This window comes from Hippopotamus amphibius, chromosome 8, assembly GCF_030028045.1.
Source record: "Hippopotamus amphibius kiboko isolate mHipAmp2 chromosome 8, mHipAmp2.hap2, whole genome shotgun sequence".
NCBI classification, from domain to species: Eukaryota; Metazoa; Chordata; class Mammalia; order Artiodactyla; family Hippopotamidae; genus Hippopotamus; species Hippopotamus amphibius.
The window spans coordinates 123467960-123485009 of NC_080193.1; the positions used below are offsets into that span (position 1 = coordinate 123467960).

General features: G+C 41.9%; 1 protein-coding gene and 1 long non-coding RNA gene across 6 annotated transcripts in view; one reads left to right on the forward strand and one right to left on the reverse strand.

Moving 5' to 3' along the window:
• The window catches only part of TTN (titin), a 269124-nt gene that overhangs the window by 202118 nt on the left and 49956 nt on the right, over positions 1 to 17050 (forward strand). The window contains exons 285-313 of the mRNA XM_057746297.1: positions 67 to 348; positions 447 to 746; positions 840 to 1142; positions 1238 to 1546; positions 1660 to 1941; positions 2064 to 2363; positions 2450 to 2743; positions 2834 to 5800; positions 6120 to 6440; positions 6534 to 6818; positions 6916 to 7215; positions 7557 to 7859; positions 8290 to 8565; positions 8669 to 8968; positions 9069 to 9371; positions 9542 to 9841; positions 10327 to 10614; positions 10977 to 11273; positions 11362 to 11664; positions 11763 to 12068; positions 12906 to 13193; positions 13289 to 13579; positions 13670 to 13957; positions 14113 to 14700; positions 14801 to 14905; positions 15352 to 15549; positions 15648 to 15944; positions 16034 to 16621; positions 16712 to 17014. Of these exons, the coding sequence (XP_057602280.1) occupies positions 67 to 348; positions 447 to 746; positions 840 to 1142; positions 1238 to 1546; positions 1660 to 1941; positions 2064 to 2363; positions 2450 to 2743; positions 2834 to 5800; positions 6120 to 6440; positions 6534 to 6818; positions 6916 to 7215; positions 7557 to 7859; positions 8290 to 8565; positions 8669 to 8968; positions 9069 to 9371; positions 9542 to 9841; positions 10327 to 10614; positions 10977 to 11273; positions 11362 to 11664; positions 11763 to 12068; positions 12906 to 13193; positions 13289 to 13579; positions 13670 to 13957; positions 14113 to 14700; positions 14801 to 14905; positions 15352 to 15549; positions 15648 to 15944; positions 16034 to 16621; positions 16712 to 17014 (11565 nt within the window). The remainder of the gene's footprint in view (positions 1 to 66; positions 349 to 446; positions 747 to 839; positions 1143 to 1237; positions 1547 to 1659; positions 1942 to 2063; positions 2364 to 2449; positions 2744 to 2833; positions 5801 to 6119; positions 6441 to 6533; positions 6819 to 6915; positions 7216 to 7556; positions 7860 to 8289; positions 8566 to 8668; positions 8969 to 9068; positions 9372 to 9541; positions 9842 to 10326; positions 10615 to 10976; positions 11274 to 11361; positions 11665 to 11762; positions 12069 to 12905; positions 13194 to 13288; positions 13580 to 13669; positions 13958 to 14112; positions 14701 to 14800; positions 14906 to 15351; positions 15550 to 15647; positions 15945 to 16033; positions 16622 to 16711; positions 17015 to 17050) is intronic.
• LOC130859047 (uncharacterized) overlaps positions 1 to 17050 on the reverse strand; it is a 98728-nt gene that overhangs the window by 30396 nt on the left and 51282 nt on the right. For 3 of the 5 annotated variants that reach the window (XR_009055162.1, XR_009055159.1, XR_009055161.1), the window contains exons 3-8: positions 16421 to 16597; positions 14143 to 14516; positions 13625 to 13795; positions 8644 to 8976; positions 7520 to 7589; positions 3024 to 3199 (exon numbers count right to left, since the gene is read on the reverse strand). This is a non-coding gene — a long non-coding RNA (uncharacterized LOC130859047). The remainder of the gene's footprint in view (positions 1 to 3023; positions 3200 to 7519; positions 7590 to 8643; positions 8977 to 13624; positions 13796 to 14142; positions 14517 to 16420; positions 16598 to 17050) is intronic. The other 2 variants (XR_009055163.1, XR_009055160.1) reach the window with 2 other exon arrangements.

The following is a 17050-nucleotide window of genomic DNA, read 5'->3' on the forward strand; positions in this document are numbered from 1 at the left end:
ATACACTTACAGATTTACCATAGGACATCAGTCAAACTAACTTTCCTTTATAATTATACATTTCAGCACCTCCAACGCTTGACCTCGACTTCAGAGATAAACTCACAGTTCGAGTTGGTGAAGCTTTTGCCCTCACTGGCCGTTACTCAGGCAAACCAAAGCCTAAGGTTTCTTGGTTCAAAGATGAAGCTGATGTGCTAGAAGATGATCGCACTCATATAAAGACCACGCCGACAACACTGGCTCTAGAGAAGCTCAAGGCCAAGCGTTCAGATTCTGGCAAATACTGTGTGACTGTGGAGAACAGTACAGGCTCCAGGAAAGGTTTCTGTCAAGTTAATGTCGTTGGTAAGTATTATTTAGCAAGAATTAGAGACATTCTGTTCTTTCCAAAGCAGAAGTGGAAACAACATTTTGTGGTGTGATTTTTTTTTTTTTTCCCTCAGACCGTCCTGGACCACCAGTAGGACCAGTTATTTTTGATGAGGTTACCAAAGATTACATGGTTATCTCTTGGAAGCCACCTTTAGATGACGGAGGCAGTGAAATTACTAATTATATTATTGAGAGGAAGGAGGTGGGCAAAGACGTTTGGATGCCTGTGACATCTGCAAGTGCTAAAACAACATGCAAAGTTCCTAAACTGCTGGAAGGAAAAGATTATATTTTCCGGATACATGCTGAAAATCTATATGGAATAAGTGATCCTCTGGTGTCTGATTCAATGAAAGCCAAAGATCGTTTCAGTATGCATCATATTTGTTTTTAGTGATTCAATGTTTGATATTGTTAACAGGAAGAATTAAATTTCTAACACATTTTGCTTATGTTTGTTATAGGAGTTCCTGATGCACCTGACCAGCCAATTGTTACAGAAGTTACCAAAGACTCTGCATTAGTCACCTGGAACAAGCCAAATGATGGAGGAAAGCCCATCACAAACTACATCCTGGAAAAGAGGGAAACTATGTCTAAACTATGGGCTAGAGTTACCAAAGAGCCTATCCATCCACACACTAAGTTTAGGGTTCCTGATCTTCTAGAAGGGTGTCAGTATGAATTCCGGGTTTCTGCAGAAAATGAGATTGGTATTGGAGACCCAAGCCCACCATCCAAACCAGTCTTTGCTAAAGATCCAATCGGTACAGTACTAAAGCATTCTTTCAGCTTTCATTTTATCCAGCTCTGTTTTCAGCTATATTCTAACTCCTTTTTGGTTTTCTCTTTCATTATGTAGCTAAACCAAGTCCACCTGTTAATCCTGAAGCAATAGATACAACATGTAATTCAGTTGATCTAACCTGGCAGCCACCACGTCATGATGGTGGGAGCAAGATTCTGGGTTATATTGTTGAGTACCAGAAAGTTGGGGATGAAGAATGGAAAAGAGACAATCACACTCCTGAGTCATGTCCTGAAACTAACTATAAAGTCACTGGCCTCCGGGATGGTCAATCCTATAAGTTCAGAGTAAGAGCAGTCAATGAAGCCGGTGAATCAGATCCAGCTCATGTTCCCGAACCCGTGCTAGTAAAAGACAGACTCGGTGCGTATGATGCTCTCAGCTGCCTTTGCAAGGGAGACAGGTCTCATTGTCTATGCTTAAGTGTAAAACACATTAACAAAACAAATCTGAAAGTACTGTTCTCTTTATTCTAGAACCCCCTGAGTTGATTCTTGATGCCAACATGGCAAGAGAACAACACATAAGGGTCGGTGATACTCTAAGACTTAGTGCCGTCATCAAAGGAGTGCCATTCCCAAAAGTGACTTGGAAAAAAGAAGACAGAGAGGCTCCAACTAAAGCAAGAATTGATGTTACTCCAGTTGGTAGCAAGCTTGAAATTCGTAATGCTCTCCATGAAGATGGCGGAATTTATTCCTTAACAGTGGAGAATCCAGCTGGTTCAAAAACTGTCTCAGTAAAAGTACTTGTATTAGGTAAGAATTTTAGTACTTGTGATGTATTTAATGCAATAACATATAAAAGTAACTCTTAATACATTTTGAATTCGTATCCGGATTAAATCACTTATACACGTGCATTATTTAACACTTTTCAGATAAGCCTGGGCCACCTAGAGATCTGGAAGTCAGTGAAATTAGGAAAGATTCTTGTTACCTTACTTGGAAGGAACCACTAGACGATGGGGGTTCTGTTATTACAAATTATGTGGTTGAGAGGAGAGATGTTGCCATTGCCCAGTGGTCACCTGTTTCAACTACGTCAAAGAAAAAGAGTCACTTGGCTAAACATCTTAATGAAGGCAATCAGTATCTCTTCCGAGTAGCTGCTGAGAACCAGTACGGACGTGGGCCTTTCGTGGAAACAGTTAAACCCATCAAGGCTCTGGATCCTCTACGTAAGTTGCTCTCTTTGGATACAAAAGTACTGTTTTACTGTCTTTGAGAATACTGTTTATTCATCATACCTTCTTCTTCTGAAAAGATCCCCCAGGGCCACCCAAGAACTTACACCATGTAGATGTTGACAAGACTGAAGTCTCCCTTGTTTGGAATAAGCCAGATCGTGATGGTGGCTCTCCAATCACCGGATATTTGGTGGAATATCAAGAAGAGGGCACCCAAGACTGGATTAAGTTCAAGACTGTGACAAACTTAGAGTGTGTTGTTACTGGACTACAACAAGGAAAGACCTATAGATTCCGTGTAAAAGCTGAAAACATTGTGGGTCTTGGTCTTCCTGACACAACCATCCCAATAGAATGCCAAGAAAAACTAGGTAATTTTTAGATTGGCATTGTTTTCTTTCTTTTTTAAAACATTCATATTGTGAAAATCAAAATCTGATTTCCTCATGTTTACTTTTCAGTGCCTCCATCTGTGGAGCTGGATGTGAAATTAATTGAAGGCCTTGTGGTAAAAGCTGGAACTACAGTCAGATTCCCTGCCATTATAAGGGGTGTACCCGTTCCTACTGCAAAGTGGACAACTGATGGAAATGAGATTAAAACAGATGAACACTACACAGTTGAAACTGACAGCTTCTCATCAGTACTCACCATTAAGAACTGCTTAAGGAGAGACACTGGGGAATATCAGATCACAGTTTCCAATGCAGCTGGCACCAAAACAGTAGCTGTACATCTTACGGTTCTTGATGTTCCTGGTCCACCAACAGGCCCTATTAATATTCTGGAAGTCACCCCCGAACATATGACTATCTCGTGGCAGCCACCTAAGGATGATGGAGGAAGCCCCGTGATAAATTATATTGTTGAGAAAAAAGAGACAAAGAAAGACACATGGGGTGTTGTCTCTTCAGGGAGCAGTAAAACAAAGCTGAAAGTCCCACATCTGCAAAAGGGCTGTGAATATGTCTTCCGAGTGAAAGCAGAGAATAAGATTGGTGTTGGTCCTCCTCTTGACTCCATACCGACTGTTGCTAAACATAAGTTTAGTCCTCCGTCTCCTCCTGGCAAACCAGTGGTTACTGACATTACTGAAAATGCTGCAACAGTGTCTTGGACCCTGCCAAAATCTGACGGTGGCAGTCCAATAACCGGTTACTATGTGGAACGTCGAGAAGTAACGGGCAAATGGGTGAGGGTCAATAAAACACCTCTAGCGGACCTGAAGTTTAGAGTGACTGGACTCTATGAGGGAAATACATATGAGTTTAGAGTTTTTGCTGAGAATCTGGCAGGACTAAGCAAGCCGTCTCCAAGTTCTGATCCAATAAAAGCTTGCCGGCCCATCAAACCACCTGGACCACCTATTAATCCTAAGCTGAAAGACAAGACCAGAGAAACAGCTGACCTGGTGTGGACAAAGCCTCTCAGTGATGGAGGGAGCCCCATTCTGGGCTATGTAGTGGAATGTCAGAAAGCTGGGACAACACAGTGGAGCAGGATTAATAAAGATGAACTCATCAGGCAATGCGCCTTTAGGGTACCCGGACTAATTGAAGGAAATGAGTACAGATTCCGTATAAAGGCAGCTAATATTGTGGGAGAGGGAGAGCCAAGAGAACTAGCAGAATCTGTGATTGCAAAGGACATCCTGAATCCTCCAGAAGTAGAACTTGATGTTACCTGTCGTGATGTTATTACTGTCAGAGTGGGCCAAACTATCCGAATTCTTGCCCGGGTCAAAGGTAGACCTGAACCAGACATAACTTGGTCCAAGGAAGGCAAAGTCTTGGTCCGAGAAAAGCGGGTTGACCTAATTCACGATCCACCTCGTGCTGAATTACAAATTAAAGAAGCTGTTAGAGCTGATCATGGCAAGTATATCATCTCAGCTAAGAACAGCAGTGGACATGCCCAAGGTTTTGCTATCGTTAATGTCCTTGACAGACCTGGGCCTTGCCAGAATTTAAAGGTCACCAATGTAACCAAAGAGAACTGTACGATTTCTTGGGAAAATCCACTAGATAACGGTGGCTCAGAAATAACAAACTTCATAGTGGAATATCGCAAACCAAACCAGAAGGGCTGGTCAATTGTTGCTTCAGATGTCACTAAGCGATTAATCAAGGCCAACCTTTTAGCCAACAATGAATACTATTTCCGAGTTTGTGCAGAGAATAAAGTAGGTGTTGGGCCAACCATTGAAACAAAAACTCCAATTCTGGCTATTAACCCTATTGATAGACCCGGTGAGCCTGAAAACCTTCATATCGCAGATAAAGGAAAGACATTTGTCTACCTAAAATGGAGGCGGCCTGATTATGATGGTGGTAGCCCAAATCTGTCCTATCATGTTGAAAGGAGGCTGAAGGGCTCTGATGAATGGGAAAGAGTGCATAAAGGAAGCATTAAAGAAACCCACTACATGGTTGACAAATGTGTTGAAAACCAGATTTATGAGTTCAGAGTGCAAACGAAGAATGAAGGTGGGGAAAGTGACTGGGTAAAGACAGAGGAAGTTGTTGTGAAGGAAGACTTACAGAAACCAGTACTTGATCTGAAATTAAGTGGCGTGCTAACTGTCAAAGCAGGGGACACCATTCGCCTTGAGGCAGGTGTTAGAGGCAAACCATTTCCAGAAGTTGTATGGACGAAGGACAAAGATGCGACAGACTTAACAAGATCACCAAGGGTCAAGATTGATACCAGTGGTGACTCATCTAAATTTTCTCTTACTAAAGCAAAGCGAAGTGATGGTGGTAAATATGTAATTACAGCAACTAACACAGCTGGCAGTTTTGTGGCCTTTGCCACTGTTAATGTTTTAGATAAGCCTGGTCCTGTAAGAAATCTGAAAATTATTGATGTGTGTAGTGATAGGTGTTCTCTTCGCTGGGATCCACCAGAGGATGATGGTGGCTGTGAAATCCAAAATTATATTTTAGAAAAATGTGAGAGCAAGAGAATGGTTTGGTCTACCTTTTCTGCTACTGTCTTAACACCTGGCACTACAGTAACACGTCTCATAGAAGGGAATGAATATATTTTCAGAGTCCGTGCAGAAAATAAAATAGGCACAGGGCCTCCAACAGAAACTAAACCAGTCATTGCAAAAACCAAATATGATAGACCTGGTCGCCCTGACCCTCCAGAAGTCACTAAAGTAAGCAAAGAAGAGATGACTGTGGTTTGGACGCCACCTGAATATGATGGTGGAAAGTCCATCACAGGGTACTATTTGGAGAAAAAGGAAAAACATGGAACACGATGGGTCCCTGTCAACAAGAGTGCGATCCCTGAGAGACGTTTGAAAGTACAGAATCTCCTCCCAGGACATGAATATCAGTTCCGTGTCAAGGCAGAAAATGAAGTTGGAATTGGAGAACCAAGCTTGCCATCAAGACCAGTGGTGGCAAAAGACCCAATAGGTATGATGTTCTTCCTTTTTCTGGTATTATACCAACTCTTAGTCTCAAGCACAGAGGTGTCAGACAAATAAGTGAAATCCACAACATCAAAACTTTAACCTTACCCAGTATTTTTCCAAATAGATCGTGTACCAAATTGCCTAAAATGTACAAACAGTGGTAGATTCTAATTTTATGAAGGAAAATAAGGAGGACTGAGTGAGAAATTGAATGTACTATCTATGGTTAATTAAGGATGGACTATATAAAATTACACATTAATGTATCACTAATAGTTGTTAACCACTTGTAAATTTATTCTTACGTAACTTACTTTCAGAACCACCTGGTCCACCGACCAACCTCAAAGTGGTTGATACAACCAAAAGTTCCATAACTCTTGGGTGGGGAAAACCGGTATATGATGGTGGCGCACCAATCATTGGCTATGTTGTGGAAATGAGACCGAAAAGACCAGATACATCACCTGACGAAGGCTGGAAAAGGTGCAATGCTGCAGCGCAACTCGTTCGCATGGAATTCACCGTGACTAGCTTGGATGAAAACCAGGAATATGAGTTCAGGGTTTGTGCCCAAAACCAAGTTGGCATTGGGCGCCCTGCAGAACTAAAGGATGCTATTAAACCTAAAGAAATCCTAGGTGAGGCCCTATCACTTGATTTATTCATGTTTCACTTCTCACATGATTTCCCCACGTTCTGAAGACAACTGGTGACTTTCGTGTCATTTGCAGAACCTCCGGAGATTGATTTGGATGCCAGCATGAGAAAACTGGTCACAGTGAGAGCAGGATGCCCTATTCGACTATTTGCCATAGTGAGAGGGCGACCAGCTCCTAAGGTCACTTGGCGAAAAGTGGGTATTGATAACGTGGTCAGAAAGGGACAAGTCGACCTGGTGGATACAATGGCCTTCCTCGTCATCCCCAATTCTACCCGTGATGACTCCGGAAAATACTCCTTGACGCTTGTGAACCCAGCAGGAGAAAAGGCTGTGTTCGTGAATGTCAGAGTATTAGGTGGGTTATAAACAGGCGTCTTCCTCCCCTTCAAAAACGCCTTAGTTAGTAAGGAGGCTGAGGGAACACGTATATTTGATTTTATTGTTCTTCACAGATACGCCTGGACCTGTGTCTGATTTAAAAGTTTCGGATGTCACGAAAACATCATGCCATGTTTCCTGGGCCCCTCCTGAGAATGATGGTGGGAGCCAAGTGACACATTATATCGTGGAGAAACGTGAGGCAGAGAGAAAGACGTGGTCAATAGTCAACCCAGAAGTCAAGAAAACGAGCTTCCACGTCACCAATCTTGTCCCTGGGACTGAGTATTTCTTCAGAGTAACTGCTGTCAACGAGTATGGCCCTGGCGTCCCAACAGATGTCCCCAAACCAGTGCTCGCAACAGATCCTCTCAGTAAGTTACATCCTTTCTCCCTCCTTTTAACTCCAGTCCCCGACCTCAGCAAAATCAAGATACCAAAACATTTTAATCTACTCCTGAAAGGGCGTTAACTCATAGAAACCTAAATGGTACAAATAAATATCTAGAAACCCAAACAGGACAAATAAATATCTAACTCACTCATTCAAGACTGTTTAGATCTGCCTCATCATGTACTTTTTACCTTCAACAGCCCAAATCATAATTTCCATATACTTTGACGCAAGTGGCATACAAACACATTTGTGTGTATTCACAAAGGGATGGATTAGGTTACCTGGACAGTTTTTTCTTAATCACGACCTCTCTTCTAGGTGAGCCCGATCCTCCCAGGAAACTAGAAGTTACTGAAATGACAAAGAACAGCGCTGTGTTAGCCTGGTTACCTCCCCTGCGTGACGGAGGTGCTAAAATCGATGGCTACATCATTAGCTACAGAGAAGAAGAGCAGCCTGCAGATCGCTGGACAGAGTACTCAGTGGTGAAAGATCTCAGCCTTGTCGTCACTGGCCTCAAGGAAGGAAAGAAATACAAATTTAGAGTAGCAGCCAGAAATGCTGTTGGAGTCAGTTTGCCAAGAGAAACTGAAGGAGTATACGAAGCCAAAGAACAGCTGTGTAAGTAGTCACTGAGTCATTTTTATCATGTGATACAAGTTTGTGAGAATTTTCTTTAGACATGCAAACATTTATCCCTGAAGAATCTAATTCAAGAAATACTTGAAATATAGTAGAGAACAGTGGTTTTGAAACATTTGGACCCATAACAGGTAGTGAATACACCTTAAATCGTGACACAGTACACATATACATATATATAACTAAAAAAAAGTTTCTTAAAGCAACACCCATTATTATGTATGCTGGACTCAGATATTTTCAATTCATTTCAATCTCATTCTTTTGAAAAAGTATTAACAGTAATGCCAACATTAGTTTGAACCCACTAATGGGTTGCAATCCACAATTTGCAAAACAGTAGTATAGTTCCCCACTAGAGGAAATTTAACCTCCCTGCAAAATTAACGTATCTTCATCTTACTTTTAGTGCCACCTAAGATCCTTATGCCAGAGCAAATTACTATCAAAGCTGGGAAGAAGCTCCGAATTGAAGCTCATGTGTATGGAAAGCCTTATCCGACCTGTAAATGGAAAAAAGGAGAAGATGATGTTGTCACATCCAGCCACCTGGCAGTGCATAAGGCAGACAATTCTTCAGTTCTGATCATAAAAGATGTTACTAGGAAAGACAGCGGTTACTATAGCCTCACTGCAGAGAACAGTTCTGGGACAGCCACTCAGAAAATCAAAGTTATCGTCATGGGTAGGTTAAGTGTTAGACAAATGGCCATCCAAATATGAATATAAGAAACATTTTTTCCAGTCAAATCACTGTGCTTACATTTCTTTCCTCTCGGTTCACACAGATGCTCCTGGACCGCCTCAGCCTCCGTTCGACATTTCCGACATAGACGCCGATGCTTGCTCCCTGTCCTGGCACATCCCTCTGGAGGATGGAGGCAGTAGCATCACCAATTACATAGTGGAGAAGTGTGACGTAAGCCGAGGTGACTGGGTGACAGCGCTGGCTTCAGTGACAAAAACTTCCTGCAGGGTTGGAAAACTGATCCCAGGCCAAGAGTATATCTTCCGGGTCCGTGCGGAGAACCGATTTGGCATTTCAGAGCCTCTCACATCTCCAAAGATGCTGGCTAAGTTCCCATTTGGTATGTTTCTTTCAGGAAGAAAAAAAACGAAAAACCTGTGTTTTCTTTCTACTCTGCTACTTAGACTAGAAACCGATATTTCCCTGGTCTTCATCTCCAGGTGTTCCCAGCGAACCCAAGAATGCACGAGTCACTAAAGTCAACAAAGACTGCATATTTGTGGCATGGGACAGACCAGACAGTGACGGAGGGAGCCCCATTACCGGTTACCTGATTGAACGCAAAGAAAGAAACAGTTTGCTCTGGGTGAAAGCTAACGATGCCCCTGTCCGATCAACTGAATATCCCTGTGCTGGCCTGGTAGAAGGCCTTGAGTATTCATTCAGAATCTATGCCCTAAATAAAGCTGGATCCAGCCCACCCAGCAAACCAACTGAATATGTAACTGCGAGAATGCCAGTTGGTGAGTAATTTTTTTTTGTTTTTAAGTATTGTGAGGACACGTTTAAGTCTTGGAGTCTCTGAAGGTTACTATTTCCATTCAGGAATATGTTCTGGGTGATATTGTGAAACATAGAAGTTTAAAATTTCTGCTGTCAAAATAAATGTTGAGAATATCTCTTTTGGTTTTAGATCCTCCTGGGAAGCCTGAAGTTATTGATGTTTCCAAGAGTACTGTATCCCTCATCTGGGCTCGTCCAAAGCACGATGGAGGGAGCAAAATTATTGGCTATTTCGTAGAAGCTTGCAAACTTCCCGGTGATAAGTGGGTACGGTGTAATACTTCACCTCACCAGATTCCCCAAGAAGAGTACACGGCGACTGGCTTAGAAGAGAACGCTCAGTATCAGTTTAGAGCAATTGCCAAGACCGCAGTAAACATCAGCCAGCCTTCTGAACCTTCCGATCCAGTGACTATCAGAGCAGAAAATGGTAAGATTCTGTTGAACATTATAGGCAAAGGTAGACAGCACTCATACTGTATCTTTCTCCTAATAAAAAAAACTAAACCTACATCTATGGAAATAAGGACAAGTAAAATGACGGGTGCTTTGAATACAGATACTAAAAAATTATGATTGTGGAGAATCTTAACACGTAAACTAAAAGGCAGAATACAGAACTGTGAGGACTGCATAATTTTAACCATATACAGGCACAGAAAGATGCCAAAGAAATGTACCAAAATGATGAGAGTGAAGCTTTAAGGATGCTGGAATGATGGGTGATCTTTACTTTTTTCTTTATACTTTCAGCACTATCAAATTTTGGCATTAAACCTGGATTTCTTTTATAATGAATATGTTACTTTAAAAAAATCCCATCTTGAAAAAGACAGGGCATATGAATTTCCCACTTTTATCAATAAGAATTATAGATTTGCATATGTTAAATCCTTTTATCTTATTTCTTTCCAGTTCCTCCCAGGATAGACCTGAGTGTGGCTATGAAATCTCTGCTTACTGTGAAAGCTGGAACGAATGTTTGCCTGGATGCTACTGTTTTTGGTAAACCGATGCCCACTGTCTCTTGGAAGAAGGAAGGCACGCTGCTGAAACCATCAGAAGGCATTAAGATGGCCATGCAGCGGAACCTGTGCACCCTGGAGCTGTTCAGCGTAAATCGAAAAGATTCAGGGGACTACACCATCACTGCCGAAAACGCAAGCGGCTCCAAGTCAGCCACCATCAAGCTCAAAGTGTTAGGTAACTAAAGCACTTCACTAGAGTCTCACGTTCCACTTTGGTTAATGCGATGTCACAAGAGTTTACGAAATAATATGTGAGAAAAGATACCTATCTTGATGTATCCTTCATCATTGCGAAATTAGTCTCATCACAGAACAATGTGTTTTATAGCTGAAAAGGCCACTAGAGAGCACATATTCCAATTACATAATTTTAGATATGAGGAAATTAAGATTCAGAAAAATTAAGTCACTTCCAAGATCATACAGAAGTTAATGACAAATGAAGACTACAGCCCAGGTCTCCAGACATCCACTCTACTCATTCCCCATTTCACATATGTGAGTGAAAGACTTCACTTTTCTTTCCTATCCTTTCAGATAAACCAGGTCCTCCAGCATCCGTTAAAATCAACAAAATGTATTCAGATCGTGCAATGCTTTCTTGGGAACCTCCTCTTGAAGATGGAGGCTCAGAAATCACCAACTATATTGTTGACAAACGTGAAACAAGCAGACCCAATTGGGCACAAGTCTCTGCTACTGTGCCCATCACCAGCTGCAGTGTGGAGAAACTGATAGAGGGCCATGAGTATCAGTTCCGAATTTGTGCTGAAAATAAATACGGAGTGGGCGACCCAATCTTAACTGAACCAGCAACTGCTAAAAACCCATACGGTAAGAACATTTTCCTGAGGTTTTTCATTTTAATTTTTAAATGTTACCTTTTAGACTGGGACACTAACTTGTCAGTCAATCTCCGCAGACCCACCGGGACGCTGTGATCCTCCTGTTATTAGCAACATAACCAAAGATCACATGACAGTAAGCTGGAAACCACCAGCAGATGATGGCGGCTCCCCCATCACTGGCTATTTGGTTGAAAAGCGGGAAACCCAGGCAGTTAACTGGACTAAGGTCAACAGAAAACCCGTTATAGAAAGAACGATAAAAGCATCAGGTCTCCAAGAAGGCACGGAATATGAGTTCCGAGTTACAGCTATAAATAAGGCTGGACCAGGCAAACCCAGTGATGCATCCAAAGCTGCTTATGCCCAAGATCCTCTGTGTAAGTTCTCATGACAGAGTCCCATATCCTGTGTTATAATCAACAGTCAACAACCGGGAATGAGGTTTTAATGAAAATTTTCCATTATTTATCCTCAGATCCTCCTGGTCCACCAGCTTTTCCCAAAGTATACGATACAACCCGTAGCTCCGTGAGTCTATCTTGGGGCAAGCCAGCCTATGATGGTGGTAGCCCTATCATTGGTTACCTTGTTGAAGCAAAACGAGCTGATTCTGATAACTGGGTGAGGTGCAATTTACCACAGAAGCTACAGAAAACCCGCTTTGAGGTTACCGGCCTAATGGAAAACACAGAGTATCAGTTCCGCGTGTATGCCGTTAATAAGATTGGATACAGTGACCCCAGTGATGTGCCAGATAAACACTGTCCCAAGGACATTCTGAGTAAGTATTACCAGGAGAAATATACAGAACTCTTCTCATGAGTTATATTGTAAGAGGGGGTATGGAACTCCCCTATATAGATTTATTTATTTACAAGTTCTAGGGTTGGTAACTCTGCAAGTACATTTTAGGAGAGCGGGGTTGTACTTTATGGTATTGTATGACAGGCCAAATGGAATGCAAGGTGATATGTGGTTTTGAAATGCTTTCCTTACTTACATGAGAATTTCCTGTCTTCAAAAGAATATGGAATATAGGAATTTTATTCTGAGAGTAAAAAGATTTTTTTTAACTAAGTAGTGAGCTACTTATCATTCTTAGGTTTTTATTTTCTCTTCTAATCTACGCCTCTTCAAGTATTTAATGGGTAGGCTCTCCACCTTACTTTCCCTTCTCACCATTTCTTCTGTTCACTTATTCTCCCTAACCAGTGCTCCTTTTCCTTTGGATTACTTGGTATTATCCTTCACCCCGTGTACTTTTCTTCCTACAGTGAAATAAAGAGTATATAGCAGAGTGCCTTCACTGGAAGAAAGCCAAAAACCAACCATCTACTTTTAATATACAGAGAGTTTAAGAGTATGTAAGGTTCATGAGATACGGAGATCCTTCAGGGAGAACTTGGGTCTGCCTATAGGATATTGGAAAATAGATCCATAATTGCTACAGAACATTAAAATAGTTGGCAAAAGTTTTGAGGACGATATTCAGGAGTTTTTGAAGAACTAGAAATCAGTTATGGAAAAAAACATATTTTAGGAGTCATCAGGCAGGCCCGTCCTTGGAAATACATTTGACCATTATTACTCTAACTTTCCTTACTCCGACATTATACAGTTCCACCCGAGGGAGAACTTGATGCTGATTTGAGGAAGACACTCATATTACGTGCTGGAGTTACAATGAGACTGTATGTACCAGTAAAAGGACGTCCACCTCCCAAGATAACTTGGTCTAAACCAAATGTCAATCTAAGAGAAAGGATTGGACTGGACATAAAGTCAACTGACTTTGACACTTTCTTGCGCTGTGAAAATGTGAACAAATATGATGCAGGAAAATATATCTTGACTCTGGAGAACAGCTGTGGTAAAAAGGAATATACCATTGTAGTGAAAGTGCTTGGTAAGTCTGCTTGAAAAAACAATTATACATCTGTTTAAAATGTAGTCTATGTATTTTTTACGTATCCACTTCTTATTTACCCACTATTTATTCAGATACTCCTGGGCCACCCATCAATGTGACTGTCAAGGAAATATCCAAAGATTCTGCTTATGTTACCTGGGATCCTCCTATTATTGATGGTGGAAGCCCCATCATAAACTATGTGGTAGAAAAGCGTGACGCAGAGAGGAAGTCCTGGTCTACAGTGACAACGGAGTGCTCAAAAACAAGCTTCAGAGTTTCTAACTTGGAGGAAGGAAAATCCTACTTCTTCAGGGTGTTTGCAGAAAATGAGTATGGCATTGGTGATCCTGGTGAAACACGTGATGCCGTCAAAGCTTCCGGTGAGCAAATGAGCTACCAACCCATCACTTTGAGCGACATCTTACCTTGGTTATCCGGGGCCTAGACTTATCATTTCTCCTTTGCTTTAGAAACCCCTGGACCAGTCGTGGACCTTAAAGTGACATCTGTAACCAAGTCGTCTTGTAGCATAAGCTGGAAAAAGCCTCGCAGCGATGGTGGAAGTCGAATTATTGGATACGTAGTTGATTTCCTGACTGAAGAAAATAAGTGGCAACGAGTCATGAAATCACTAAGCTTACAATACTCCACGAAAGATCTGACTGAAGGGAAGGAATATACCTTCAGAGTGAGTGCTGAGAATGAAAATGGAGAAGGGACCCCAAGTGAAATCAGTGCTGTGGCAAAGGATGATGTCGGTAAGCCTTTGGCTATCACCCCCATCTTCCCTTCGTCATCAAAAGTGCACCCTACTCACTGGCTTATGTAAAAATCCTTTAAAGACTATAACAATCTGAAAAAATTAACTGTCTGGCATTAAAAACCACAATAACTTATCTCTGCTGTTTTACAGTGGCTCCTGACCTTGACTTAAAGGACCTACCTGATTTGTGTTACTTGGCTAAAGAAAACAGCAACTTCCGTCTTAAGATCCCCATAAAAGGCAAGCCAGTTCCATCTGTGTCCTGGAAGAAAGGGGAAGATCCTCTAGCAACAGACACAAGAGTCAGTGTCGAGTCATCTGCAGTTAACACAACTCTTGTAGTATACGACTGCCGAAAATCCGATGCTGGAAAATACACAATCACACTGAAGAATGTTGCCGGCACCAAGGAAGGAACTCTCTCCATAAGAGTTGTCGGCAAGCCTGGCATCCCCACTGGACCGATCAAATTTGACGAAGTCACAGCAGAAGCCGTGACCTTAAAGTGGGGTCCTCCGAAGGACGATGGAGGTTCTGAGATCACCAACTACATCCTAGAGAAGAGAGATTCTGTAAACAACAAGTGGGTGACATGTGCCTCCGCTGTTCAGAAGACCACCTTTAGAGTCATGAGACTTCACGAGGGTATGGAATACACCTTCAGGGTCAGTGCCGAAAACAAATACGGTGTAGGAGAGGGCCTGAAATCGGAGCCAATTGTTGCTAGACATCCCTTCGGTAAGTGTCTCAAGGTCAGAAGGCATAAAGCAAAACGTGGCTCTGGCTTATGTATAACACATTCCTGATTACAAATCCTGCATTATCTACTTTTTCCTAGATGTGCCCGATGCTCCCCCACCTCCCAATATTGTGGATGTCAGACATGATTCCGTATCTCTAACTTGGACTGACCCCAGGAAAACTGGAGGCTCTCCAATTACAGGTATTTAGTCGGCTCTTACCCTACAGCATTTACATTAAGATTTCTTCCAAATCTTCCTCCCTGAAAACAAGTGGAATCTGTGCTCCTTATTTATAGCACTATCTGCACATATGAAAATGTATTTTCCTTTTTTCAGTTCATTATGCATTCAGTAGATGAAGCATTGAGTAAGCTAATTCGTTAAGCTAATGCTTAATTTCAGTGAAAACTTCTTAATGTAATAGTTAATAGAGGCTTTCTGAATGATAATATCTATTTCTGTAAGTTAAAATTTTGACAGAAGGTGCAATAAATATGTCTATTCCAAGAGGAAAAAAAGGCTCTGTGCCTAAGTAATAAAAGTGTAGGTATGAGCAAGAATGATTATTTGTTCTGTGTGTGTATTTAAAATTCTGCCTACATGTGTACTTTCTATGTGAATTGACACATCACTGGGTCTTTTGCAGGGTATCATATCGAGTTCAAGGAAAGAAATAGCCTTTTGTGGAAGAGGGCTAACAAGACTCCTATAAGGATGAAAGACTTCAAAGTGACAGGACTAACTGAAGGTCTGGAATATGAATTCCGAGTTATGGCAATCAATTTAGCAGGGGTAGGCAAGCCAAGCCTGCCATCAGAGCCAGTTGTAGCACTTGATCCAATAGGTAAGTCATTATACAAAGCAAAACCCAGGTGTATTTCCTTCAGGCAGAAAACATTGGTGTGTGTTTGACTGGGTTTCTTTCTTTTTGCTTTATTTTAGATCCTCCTGGCAAACCTGAGGTTATTAATGTAACAAGGAATTCAGTGACTCTCATTTGGACAGAACCCAAATATGACGGTGGTCATAAGTTGACTGGATACATAGTGGAGAAGCGAGATCTTCCCTCTAAATCATGGATGAAAGCCAACCATGTTAATGTCCCAGACTGTGCCTTTACTGTTACTGACCTGGTTGAGGGTGGAAAATATGAATTCAGAGTTAGAGCAAAGAATACAGCAGGTGCTATCAGTGCTCCATCAGAAAGTACAGGAACCATTATTTGCAAGGATGAATATGGTAGGTCTATCTTACTTTTTATGCACATAAACAATAGTAAATTAAGCATCCTTCCTTTTCTGATCAAAATGTTTTTTTTTTCTTTGCAGAGGCACCAACCATTGTCCTTGATCCCACAATAAAAGATGGGCTAACAGTTAAAGCAGGAGACACCATTGTTTTGAGTGCCATTAGCATTCTCGGCAAGCCCCTTCCAAAGTCAAGTTGGTCCAGGGCAGGAAAAGACATAAGACCGTCAGATATCGTTCAGATAACTTCAACCCCAACCTCTTCCATGCTTGCTATCAAGTATGCCACTAGGAAAGATGCTGGTGAATACACCATCACTGCTACCAATGCTTTTGGCACAAAGGAGGAACATGTGAAGGTGACAGTCCTTGATGTACCTGGTCCCCCAGGTCCCATCGAAATCAGTAATGTTTCTGCTGAAAAAGCAACGCTTACATGGACACCTCCCTTAGAAGATGGCGGCTCACCAATTAAGTCCTATGTTCTTGAGAAGAGAGAAACCAGCCGACTTTTGTGGACACTGGTTGCTGAAGATATTCAGTCTTGCAGGCATGTGGCAACCAAACTTATCCAAGGAAATGAGTACCTCTTCCGGGTCTCAGCTGTAAACCAGTATGGCAAAGGAGAACCTGTACAGTCCGAACCTGTCAAAATGGTAGACAGATTTGGTACGTAGAGCATATAGGGAACTGATATGTAAACATCTGCAGCAGAGTTGAGGAAATCATAGATTTCTCATAAATTTGCTTCCTTTTCAGGTCCCCCTGGCCCTCCTGGAAAACCAGAGGTGTCCAATGTCACTAAAAACACTGCCACTGTCAGTTGGAAAAGACCAGTTGATGATGGTGGCAGTGAGATCACAGGGTATCACGTAGAAAGGAGAGAGAAGAAAGGCTTGCGATGGGTGAGAGCAACAAAGACTCCAGTTTCTGATCTCAGATGCAAAGTAACAGGACTGCAAGAAGGAAACACCTACGAATTCCGCGTCAGTGCAGAGAACAAAGCAGGAATTGGTCCACCTAGTAATGCTTCAAATCCTGTTCTAATGAAAGATGCAGCATGTTAGTATTTATCTTTTTCAACACAGCTCATTTGGG